The sequence below is a fragment of the Lolium rigidum genome, chromosome 4 (assembly GCF_022539505.1).
Source record: "Lolium rigidum isolate FL_2022 chromosome 4, APGP_CSIRO_Lrig_0.1, whole genome shotgun sequence".
Taxonomy (NCBI): Eukaryota; Viridiplantae; Streptophyta; class Magnoliopsida; order Poales; family Poaceae; genus Lolium; species Lolium rigidum.
In genome coordinates this window covers 213,320,028-213,332,421 of record NC_061511.1, presented here as the reverse complement: position 1 = coordinate 213,332,421, position 12,394 = coordinate 213,320,028, and the positions used below count along the sequence as shown (strand labels likewise).

At 41.9% G+C, this 12,394-nt stretch overlaps 1 protein-coding gene across 1 annotated transcript; it reads left to right on the top strand.

Annotated features, from left to right (window-relative positions):
- The first annotated feature begins 8,408 nt into the window (after positions 1-8,408).
- On the top strand, positions 8,409-11,621 carry LOC124648213. Its single transcript, XM_047188009.1, has 3 exons — positions 8,409-8,582; positions 10,919-11,112; positions 11,199-11,621. Exons 1-3 carry the CDS (start codon positions 8,409-8,411, stop codon positions 11,389-11,391), a joined length of 561 nt encoding a protein of 186 aa, XP_047043965.1. The 3' UTR covers positions 11,392-11,621.
- Positions 11,622-12,394: the final 773 nt, after the last annotated feature.

The window sequence follows — 12,394 nt, the reverse complement described above, 5'->3', positions numbered from 1 at the left end:
AAGCGCAGATGCTGGCCCCACGGTGGGCGCCAACTGTCATCGTGGTGAACAGACAGATGCCATAGGATGGCTTAAGTTGGGGCCGAATGTGCGCTAGAGGATTCGGGGGAGGGTTTTGGTTACACAAGGGTGGATTTCGGATGGGACTCTGGTATCTTATTGATGAACTTGGCCTTGGCCAGAGGTTGAAGAAGAACAGTACAAGCTCTACTTCTCTCCTCTAACTAGTGGATCGTCTCTCGTTCTTCTAATGAATCCTCCCGCGCAGGGGTGTGCTCCCTCTCCTTATATAGGGGTGAGGGTGGCTTACAAGGGAAGGAACCCTAATGACATCTTTGACTAGACAAACTACTTTGCAAAGCCTCTTTGGCCTCAGGTGACGCCGGTATGTCTTTAATCAGGGAACGATGACATCCTCCGGTAGCTTTTACGTCATCTTCTGCTTTGGCACCAGGGCTTCATTTAAAGCTGATATGCTTCGCTCATCCTTGTCCTCTAGTCCTTGAGAGAATCTTTGACCAGAATGCCGACATGCTACAGTGTGGCCTGTACCGGCATTCCGGTATCATCTTGAGTTTAACACATTCTGGTACACCCCTCCCGGGATACCGGTACACTTACACTTAGCCATAAACTTAACTCTGTTATCCGGATTAATCTTTAAACCGGTACCTCGATAGCCTAAACAAGGCTAGTTTGCCATGCCTTTGGCATACCGGGGGTCATCCCCCGAACACACATGATATTTGGTCACTTGCCTTTTTCTTTCGATCCAGTGCCGCCTCTCAAACGGTGATACCGCTGCTGCTAAATGGGACCCGCATGTCATCCTCTATGCTAAACGAGGGCATTCGGCCCGACCCACATGCTTAGTGGGCCAGTCCATTTAATTTTTGACCAGTCAACCATAGAGTTTAGGTCCGGCCCACGTACCTAATGGACCAGCCCAGCTATATAGTCGACCGGTCAAGCTAAGTCAGCTGGCCCGGCCCGCAAACTAAATGGGCTGGCCCGCTTAAGGCGTGGCAGGCCTCGTGTGGGCCTACCATCTACCACGGGGTTTCAGCCGGTTAACGGCGTTAACTGGCAGTTAACGACGTCTGCCACGTGTAAGTTTGCATGACGTCAGCAGTCAATGGGCTCCCGAAAACACTTCTGCAACGGTCCGATTTTCCGTGGCGGAAGTGTGCCCGAACGCGACGAACCGAAAAAAACGTGGTAGGACTTTGCCTGACGCAGTTTCGACCACAGAACCCATATCGTCGGCTTAGGCCCATAGGCGACGAAAAATGGGCCTTAGTGGACGATTTTCGGACGTTGTGTCTTTGAACTTTTCTTGTAGTGAGTGATGATCTTGATGAAACTTATATTGAACTTGATGATGAATTCATTGAAGAATGTCATGCTACTAGAGATGCAAGTTCTATTAAAAGTTTTCTTGCAAGACGAGCTGTTAGATATAAACTATCTCCTGATGCTAACTTTGCCACATCTTCCATAAACATTAGAGATAAGGATTATGATTTCTCTCTGGATTTATCTTAACAAATTAAATTACTACACATGGTTACTTCTATGGTTGACCATAGAGTATCATATCAAAGGATGGTTATCAAGGTGGTGCCATGAGTTAACCATTACATTTACTCTGCCTTCTCATTTGTTTCACTAAGTAATCAATAATGGGTTTCTAAACTAGGTGGTTCATTATCCTCTAGTAGGGTTTAGTTGAGTAAGAGCATATGAGGTGAATTACTACACAAGGTTGGTATTATGGTTGATCTCCATGGTTCTACTAAGTAATGGTGGTTAAGGTTGAGGACATGAAATTAACAAGCTAGGGTTTACTATTAATTAATCATATAAGGTCTATTCAAAATAAGACATGAAATGATAACTTTATTTGAATTTGGGTTTGCACTATTTTGGTAGAACTTTAGCATGCTTTTATTTGCTTAGTATAGATCTATGAGTAGTGGTTAAGTTCATATGATCACATTTCATCACCTCCTAGCGTTCTAGAGTTGAAAGAAAACTAGAGTTTAACATGAAATAGGCCTAGGTTTCATGCAAGAGGTAATTAGGGTTTCATTTTACATATCCTCATTTTAAAGAAAAAACTTGATAAGTAAAGTTGAATTTAAGAAAAAACTTTTAAATACAATTTAATAATTTGTTTAACATTTTTCTTATTTTTATCATTTTAAGAAAATGATAAATAGGTAGATGCAATTTAGGGTTTTTAAAATATCAATAATTTTTAAGTTAATGCTAATATAATAAAATTAATTTAATTTTGGTGTTTCCTTTATTTTCTAAATGATTGTTGCTTATTCTAGAAATTTTACTAATTATTAAATTTTCTTTCAATTTAGGATAAAACAAAATACTTTAAATAATAAATCCTAAATGATTAGGTTTTCATTTTAAATAAAATTTGAGATTATAATTTTAATGAATAGGGTTTATTTTTATGAGCATTCTGATATCTTATTTGTATTTTTCTGAGTTGAAATGAATTTGTTATAAATTTGTAAATTTTAAATTATTTTCTGGAATTTGGAATTTAAACAAAAGTACTAAATGTACCCGGGCTAACCCTAGTTATAGACACAGACAAGTGGGACCCTTGACCATTCAATGACCATGTAGGCATTGACTAGTCAAAACTTGACCGAGGCCCACCTGCCGCGATGGCATCGCCGGCGGCTGAATGCCGGCGAACTAGTGCACGACAACAACGTTGTTTTCTGGCCTTCCAAGATGTGCTACTAGGTCTTTCTAAACCCCCACAACCAGCAGAACGCGATAGTGGTGACGGCCTACCGAAAAGATCACCGGAGTTGCTCCGGCGAGCATGTCCGCCGCGGTGAGCTCTGGTCAACTAACTAAATGTAGCTATAGACTACGAAATGATTCAAATAATAGCTTGGAAGAAGCGCAAGCTCACACTGGTGACGATGAGCTAGTAGATTAGGTTGATTGGATGCGGTGGTGAGCTCATCTTCACTGATACCGGTGATGTACTGTGAAAGGGAATGATGAAATTGGCTTGATTCCGAGCTCCTCTTGGATGGTCGACTCCACCTCGATGATCTACTGGATGCAACACTTCACCTCAAGCACTCAATTGAGTTTGGGGTTGTCCCAATCGTTGGTGACATGATGAACGCCGGTGGCTGGTTCAGTGGTTTCCGTGAGATAGAGAGATCTAGAGAGAAACTGAAATGGTGTAGGAGGTTTAGGGTTTCCTAGCGGCTCTATTCATGGTTTTGTATGGAATGGAAAGGATTGGTTCTCCATCTCGCTGGCAGCAGTGGCCGAGATTTGATGTCGACGAGGAGCTACTTTGGGCAAAAATCTTGCCGGATTCTGGATAGGACGGATGCAAGATTGATAGGGTGAGACTCTGTATGGTCTACGACCTCCGCGCTCGTTCTTATCGTCGACGAGGCCGTGGCCTACTAGCTCTGTCGCGTTCTCGATCGCCAGGAGGAAGACGAAGACGCTTCTCCTCTGTTTTATACAGAAACGATATGTGGGTCAGGCTGGGCCGGTTCTTGGGATGCGCTTGGGCTTGATTGCTGGGCTGCTACGGCCTGCGGTGGTCCAACAGGTAAGCTTTCTCTCTCTTTTTTTCCTTTTCTATTTCTGTTTTGTATTTTCAGTTTTTAAATTCTTTTTTGACTAGGTTTTGTCTCCCTCACCATTGATAGGATGATAGCTTCAAGATAATTCTAGGGTGGACATAAGTGCTTGTCTAGGCAAGGTCTTGTTGTCATTCATTTATGTCTATCATTAAGATATTGAGAATGGTGTAAGGTTAATTTAATTACTAGTGTCTTCACTATCATTTCATGTGATGAATTATACCTGCTTATTATATTAAGGTTTAATTTATTATTCTATATCTCCAAAGCATGATCATGTACTAGACATGATAAACTCATTCTTTTACTTCAAGTTTTTAGGGTTTATGATAATTACCCAATTTGTAATGATCAATGGTTTGGCTTCCTAAGGTATCACTAGTGGAATAGGGATATCACCTCCAATATCAAGTGTTGGTTTGAAGCACTAGAGTATAAATCTTCTCTTATATTCTCTTGGATAGACATGGCTATTGTTAGCATCTATAACCTCTCTCACTTCTCAATGCATTGAAACAACCTAGGGCTCTACTAAAGAGTTGATGATATATGATCATCTAAAGATATGGTTTGCCTAGGAATTCTACCTTGCTATCTTTTGTAGCTTTTTCTTCAGTAAATCTGATAGACCTGAATCTTGTGGTATGCCTCCACCTCCTAGTTGCTTCATTTTGGTCCTAACTAAGGTATGGAGTGGCTCAATGTGTTAGTTTCCTTGTATCATGGTACTAGATGATCGAATGGATGATGTGTGAGGCTCCTTTTATAGGCTTGATTATGCTCTAGTATCAGGACACATAGGTAGATGACTTATTTTAGTTTGATGAGTAAGGTGCTTGGTTATCATGCTCTCATCCATAGCAATCCTTTAAGCATGAGGTGGCATAGCTTAGGATGCAAGCCATGTAGATATTTTCATCCTATGTGGCATGGATATTATCCTCTCGTATTATTTGTTTTTGGATAGCCAAGTGGCATTTGTTACTAAATGTCTTGTGGGTGATTTCATACTTGTGGATGATGCACTATTTCTTATGTGATTATTTTCATATTATAATTGGGATAAAAAATGTCAAAGATAAAGGTTATATATACCGCAACTTTGGATGGTCATATTTGATTTCACCAATGCATGATCATATGAGTTTCAAAATACTCATAGTTAATTTTATTCAAATAGTTTGAACTATAATTCGTAATGTAAACGAATTTATTTTTTAATTTACCATATTTGGTAATAAGTTTAGAAGTGAATTAAATTACACACAAAGGTAGTTGTTAACTTTTAAGTATTAATATGTTAGAGTTTGATTCTTAAAGAATGTGTTGCTGTAAGGAATACCATGTTCCGATCCTTTATAGGATTTGATATTTGATCCTCACTTACAGTGTTGTGTAATAGTTCTAGTTCCATTTAATCCAACCTATGGATCAAATTATGTCTACCCAAAAAAAAGATTTTAGCAAAGGCCACATTGAGGTTTATAGCAGTTGACTTGATGAGCTACTTAAATTCCATCAAGTCAGGTGAAACTTCAGTTACTGTGACAAGTTTTATTTGAAAGCGTAAAAATTCTCCGGATTTTCTATGCATGAATGCAATGCACACCTCTGTATTCTCTCTTTTTGTAGCCTCTAAACCTGGGATGTTACACTTATATACCCTAAAAACCTACCCCCGGAAGGAGACGATGTTTCGCGAAATAGAGCACCGCCGAGACCACGATCTTCGTTTCAGGGGTTATATTGATCCTTCTCTCCACCCCGGAGAGAGGGATTTTGAGGGCTTCTTCATCATCACCGCCACCGACATCATCATCAACCATCATGGACTCACTCCCCATCACCATGAGTGAGTAGTTCTCTGTAGGCTTAAGAGGTGGGGATGGGTTTTGGATGAGATTGATCATGTAATTCTCCATAGGTATCAAGATTCTAGGTGTTGGTCTCTTGAAGATATTTATGTATGAGTGTTGGTACACCATTGCTATGTTTAATGCTTGTTACTAGGGTCCGAGTGACATGATTTTAGTACCGAACCTATATTGCTTTATCATATATATGAGGTTAGTATTTATCTGCAAGGTGTGTTACTTGTTATTATGTTGACCCTGCGAATCCCTAAGGTGATAGATAGGAAAAAACAAGGGGAATATATGATAGTTCGAGGATTATGTGTGTTCATGAATCTTAATGCTTTGTTCTGATCTATTTGAAAGGGTAGACCTTAATTGCTTGTAGTTCCAAGTTGGCCCCGGTGAAATGGGCAAGCAGGACAAAAGATGTTATGCAAATCCGCTTAGTTAGTATGCATAACTATTTTTGGATCACACACCTACACACAACTGAATTAGAGATGCGTGCTATGTTAGTTGGATTACATTAAGTGATCAATATCATTCACACATTTTACCCGATTGTTGCCTCATGCCTACACTCTTAGCCACTGAAAGTTTCACATTACTTCTTCTGGCGAAGAACTGGAAATTTGTTGCTTTCAGTTACTGTTTGCTTTTACTGCTTTGAATCAACTGCCATAAAATCACCACTTGCTTTGTGAGTTTATTGATATACATGTGTGGTTGAGAATTACGTCTCAATTGCTAAAGTCTTATTGATATTATTGTGTTTCCCTCGAGTCGAACTATAAATTTGGGCAATACTTCCCATCGAAGATTTTAGCGATCCCCTATAATTGTGGGCATCACCATCTCACTGGCGTTGATGCGCTGAATCATGGAGAGGCAGTCAGTGGCCAGAGACACACGATCGAGCCTCTCATCCTTAGCAAAGATTAAAGCCCTTCTCATAGCCATGGCTTCAGCTAGTTCAGGAATGGTAACCTCCTAGTGAGAGTCGCTGCAAGCAGCAACACAAGCTCCATTATGGTCTTGGATCACCACTCCCGCGCCCATGCGACGAGAAGAAGCAAAAAGAGAAGCATCAACATTGATCAAAACCATTCCTATTGGCGACAGAACCCAGCGAGAAAGTCAAGAGGGTTCACGGATGTGAGTAAGCTTGGTTTTGAATAAGTGCTCAATTATGTCCTCAACATAAGCTTTGACCTTTGAGGCTACGCTTGTATGAGACACCATCATATGTTCTTCTATGAGCTTAGTGCGGGCATATCAAATGTACCAGCATGTCTCCACAAGGACTGTAGTTTCAAGGTCACCTCCTCTAGCCATATAGTCAAAATTCCACATCTTGAGAGAGGTAAAAGCCTTGCAGTTTAGGTGAATACCATAGAAGCCTTACGTATTCTTCTCGTACTAATGGCCCACCAGCCAGAGAACGGAAAACATGGATTGTGCTTTTAGGTTCATCTCTTGCGTGAAGGGTCTTGAGTCATGTCTGCCACGCTCTTCACCTCGTGCTCTATTTTCCGCTCGCTCTGCATGGTAGGCTGCCGTTGTTAACTAACGGTGACGAGTGACCCCGGGGATGGTAACATACTACATATAGCTTGTTTTGGTGGATTGCATGTTCTTTAGCTAGACTATGGACAAACAAAAAGGGTTTGACTGGATGCTTGCCCTCCTCCGCGTTGTGGCTCATCAGGTTCTTAAAGCAGCTCTCGGCTAGTAAGGGGAGGAACTGCCGAATCGATCGTTTCGATGGAGCCAACCTCGTCTCATCAGAAAGCTACAACACTGTGTCCCCACAGAGGCAGCGAAGGAGATGGCGTGAGCAGACGCGAGAGCGCGCGTTAGGCGAAATTGCGGCGGGACAAATTCGGTCACCATCCACAAAATTTTGGTAATTTATTTAGGTGCGTCACCTCTCATCGCCAAATCTAACCCCGCCATTTACCTTCTTCGGAGCTCCCGCACCTTTCAAAATCTATGGAGATGGCGGGAGCATCCTCACCGACTTGGTCCTCCAGCTTAGTGGCGGCGATGACATGCCGACTTCTTCCTCTGCCCCAATTCTTCAGGTGGTTGTAAGATTCTCAAATCTTAGTTCTAGCTCAGATCTAAGCATGTGATAGATGTAGGTATATTTGATGGCTTTGATTGTAGGTCACAACCAGGTAGGGTGGAACCATCCTCCTCGACTCTACGAGAAATGGGTCTTCATTCATCATCTTGGTGATCTTCTCTTGCTTGGCATGACTCCTGTGTCCTCTTTTGATTGTGGCTTGGCCCATACAACAAAGCATCTTCATAGCCTTCTTCCAAGACAGACTCTCATGAATGACATAGCTTTGTTCCTTCCTCGTGTCATCACTTTCCACATGTATAGGTTTATCTGATTATGCACCAACAAAGCCGGCCCTAAATACATATTTTAACCTGCATTTTGAGTAAACCTGCCACAAATATTTAGAGCCCAAGGAAGTAACATTTTTTTAGGAGATGAAAGGAAAACTAAACTCTTTTTTTTTTGAATTTAACTAAACTCTTTTTTTAGAATCAAAGGAAAACTAACTAGGCTCAAAGGGTTGATGAGAAATAAAAAAAGGCGTGATGTTTGGGCCAGGCCTGCTCGCGGGCGGCGCACATTTCGTTGGATAAAGAGAGATACGAGAAACAAAGCCCAAAGCGAACTCAGGAGCGTCTTGGTTCCGGTCACGGAGCTGGACTGGAGATAGAGAGTCGGAGTCGGGGAGAGGCGAGCGAAGAACCCTAGCCTATTAAAGAATCACAGGCGAGCTCCCCAGAATCCACCGTAGTTCTCGCGCGATTCGCAAGTCAAGTGTGGGGAAGGATTAGTATTCGCCGATTCGCAAGCCGACTAGCAGGCGACGATTTGATGGCGGCGCTTCGAGTCGCGGCGAGGAGGCTCGTCAGTGGCGGCGGCCAGACGCCGGCGGTGGCCGTGGGAGAGGCGCAGCGCCGGATATTCCCGAGGCTCTTCCAGGTCAACCGGGCAAGGTCTACCACTTCCTCCGCGGCTGCCGTGAACAGCAATGCGGCGGAAGGCAAGGTACGTCATGCGCGCTAGCTCCTGGGTCACCAGAAGTTCGTATCTTTCTGTAATTCTGTTCATTGTTTCTTCCATCGTCTGCTACCTGTAGCTAGAAATTGTGCTATTATTAACTCGCTAGATAGTCCACTGCATGATTAGTCAAACAGCTATGACATCTCAAAATTTATTAATTTTCCAGACTGAAATTTTGAATACAACTAGATAATGCCCCGCGCGCTGCGGCGGTAATTTTTGCAAAAGAAGAGGTACCTTGGTATAGTAATCATACTCTCTTTGGAAAAAATATTTTCATACATGTCTAAATATAACTATTTTGGAAAGGAACATCGTTCTTCCTCTCCAAATTTTTGTTCAAATTTAGTTTACACCAGTACTAAGATTCCTATTAACCAAAATATCAATTGAAAACTTATATACGGCCATATTTCAGTAACTCACCCAAAGCTTACTGGGAATAAAACCAAGTGCAGGCCACTGTAAATCTAAGCCTGTGTCCGTTTAGGCTGACGGAGTTCTGTCCTTGGAACAACAACAGGAAAGCTATGCTTCACCTATGGAAGTAGTGCCACACTCCTTGTCATCGTTAAAAGAAATCATAAGCCGTTGAACATTTGAGTAGTTCTATAACAGCTAGCATATGTATATCATCTATAAGATATTCAGAAATACTTCCACCAGGTTTGATTCGATGCAGGCAGACTGTTATACTCGAAAAAACCATGGAAACTTAACAATTAATCACGCTAAATAGGAAAATAAATGAATTTTCTTATTTTACCATGACGTCAAGGTTAAGAGAAATTATTGCAACACACCAATCTTGGTATACATAACTTTAACAGTCCAGACATAGCTGCGGAGCGATCGGCAGATTCTTCTCTGAAATAAGCGTACTAAGAAAGAACCATTGTTTGTATACCAAAGCTGATTGTATTAATTCAGCACTCCAGTACGAACTTCACATGATGAGTTGGAGTCCAAATTGAAGTCCCCATCATATGAATTTTATAAGTATTTAAAGGAATACTCCAAGCGTATCTCTGAAAAGATCAGGACCTTCAGCTTATTGTTTGATAGGATACCCTCCACCAAAGTAGGATGCACAAAATGATGTAGACTGATAAACAATGTAAATGAGAAAATAACTATATTGCAAGAGGAGTTTGAGTGACATACCAGGAAAAATAAATTACGTGCAGAATTATTGCACTGATTAGTGCTATTACAGGCAAACGGAACAATCAGATGGACCAGTGCACTTATAAAAAAAGGAACATAACTGGTGTAAAAAAACTGACTATCAGGAGACCCGCTGCAGGGACTTCTAGTGACACCATGCGTGCCATGTTGGAGGAAGATATGATGTCGTGGTTGCGGTTAGTGAAAATAAGATAATATCCGGACGCGGCAGATGCAACTTGTTTCTTCAAATAGATCAGATCCATAAATAACCAGGATACACAGCAGAAAGAAACGCATGATTGAAAACCAAAACATCAAAGGCCAAGTCGTCAATGGCTTCAGATCTTCGTCGTCTCCCTGTGCACATTGTTGGGTCCACACAGAGCTCGTGGATGCTGGCACGGTATCCAGCTCACCACCACTGATAATTTCTTCAGGTTGCCGTCAAGCTGCCAGCTGCCCCTCGTACGTGTTGCCGACAAAGAGGCCGGGCAGGAATTGCCAAAGAAGATAATCGACCCTTAGATGTGTGCATGCCAGATGTGCTAGAGAAGTCTAAGGAATAGGAGGAATTGGGAAAGGGCGCAGGCTTGTTGGAGATCGACCGAAAGTAGTACTGTAATTTATATTGCAGAAAACAGGCAGAAGTTTCTAGAGAAGGGCATAGGAGGGAAGCTCCAGAGGTGCCGTGCTTGGAAACTGAAACGGGAGGAGCTGGGGAGGCGAAGTGTTTGGAAACTGAAGCGAGAAGGGGAAGAGACTGCTCGGGGATTTTCGGCGTGGCTCCAAAAAAATTCAGAAAAACTAAAAGAGACTGCTAATGTGTTGCGCATCACGAATTTTTGTGGTGATTATCACTAATAAAAAATCGAACGAAATAGGTTGTTATTTGCTGATGTGGCATGTTGCTGATGTGGATAGGCTGCATGTTTAGAGAAATAAGTTAGTGGGGATGAACTATTTAGTTATATAGGACTTTTATGTTTCCTAGAAAAAAAACGATAAGATGCATGATCCCAGGACCAAATAGAAAAGACTGGTGGTTTTATCCATGTGCTAGCTACTGTTTCTAATTCTGATTTCCCAAGCATCCCAGCTTCCCGGTGCATGATCATATACACACGAACTCATCTTACGCTCCTGCAAAACAGGGCCTGATAGTTGAAGATCGGGAGAGGCGTGTGAAACTCTTGATGGATATCCATAGGAGGAAAGAGGACCTGTACGATCTGACCTCAGAGGCGGAGAGGATCTACAAGCTTCCCCGCAGGGAAGCCAGAGAAATAGCAAGGCTGCGCCAGGAGCTTGCCACGCAAGTCGATTGTAGGCCCAATGACAGCACGTGGTATGTATATATGATCATCCCTCTTCTTTTTAACAAGATTTCATGACAGGGTTTAATTCGTTTTCTCATCTGAACCCATTCTGCAGGCGCTTGTTACGAGGGAAAGGTATATTCGAGCGTTACTTTGGATTTGGGGCTTCTATGTTCAGTATCTATGTCCTCACAAGCATGTGCATTGGTTCGATCGTCGAACTGGAGCCACGCGAACAGCGATGGCTCAAGAAGAAAAGAAGCGAGGCGAGCAAGGCCAAGAGTGGAGACAAAGTATCTCCTAACTAGAAGAAGGTGGATATTGTAGGCCATATTTGTGAATGCTAGTGTGCTCTCTATGGTGATAACTTGATAAGTGGTCGCTTTGTAAGACTGAACTGCTTCCAGTTCCATGATCTTGTTGGAGTCTCCAAGTTATCTAGAAGTTATGTTGTATCTGTGTTGGTGTCTGCCTCTTTATGCTTGTTCAAGAATTTGAATGATGTCATCACCCGTGAATGCACTTGCCATTTACCACTTAGCCATGGAGCCCTGTGTCGGGAACACGTAAGTAGTTAACCTGCTATTTCATGAGCTAGCGAACAAAATAGCTCGTTTATTTCTACTGAGAAATTATATGTGCTTGTATATGTCAAATTAAAGGATAGAAACAAGGAGTTCACAGCTGCTGCTGCTTAAAGATGACGTGTAAAATTATTCAGCTGACAGGAAAAATATGAGAGTATGATGCCAATGCAGCTTGACACAACATTGGGATGGAATAGAACAATATAAGTGCACCACCGCAAGTACCATAGACAAAAAAATCATAAGTTTTATCAAGCTAAACAAAACACGGAACTTGTGCGATGTGGATTTGGTGGAACCCTTCATGAACAGAAAAATCAGAAAGGGTTTGATTTTTTAGTATGAATTTCTGTTTGTGGTACTTGCGGTGGAGAACATGTAAGATCAAACTGGTGAAGAAGCTCCAAAAGATAAAGGAAAATGTTTTCCATCCCACAAGTGCAGAACGAAATTATATACATAAAGTAACAGAACAGTTGTTTACGGTTCAGAGTTATGCGTTGATGCTCAACACTGCTTACCGTCAGCCTAGATTCGCTCCCAACGTTGTCACTCGCTCAACGGCCTAGATGTCTTCCCTACCGTTATTGTCACAGTACCGTTTACCATCGTTAACACTATCAGGTGAATTCAAGCCTATATAAACCTGGTTGTGGCTAGGGTTTCCTTACCATTCTGAATCTTGCTCGCCTCTCTACGAACCATATACCCTAACACTGATAGA

What these genes read in the sequence shown, in the direction of transcription:
- LOC124648213 (XM_047188009.1), top strand. Translation starts at nt 8,409, where the DNA reads ATGGCGGCGCTTCGAGTCGCGGCGAGGAGGCTCGTCAGTGGCGGCGGC. An exon ending in GCAATGCGGCGGAAGGCAAG is followed by an intron (nt 8,583 to 10,918) that starts GTACGTCATGCG and finishes CCTGCAAAACAG; the next exon opens with GGCCTGATAGTTGAAGATCG. An exon ending in AGGCCCAATGACAGCACGTG is followed by an intron (nt 11,113 to 11,198) that starts GTATGTATATAT and finishes CCCATTCTGCAG; the next exon opens with GCGCTTGTTACGAGGGAAAG.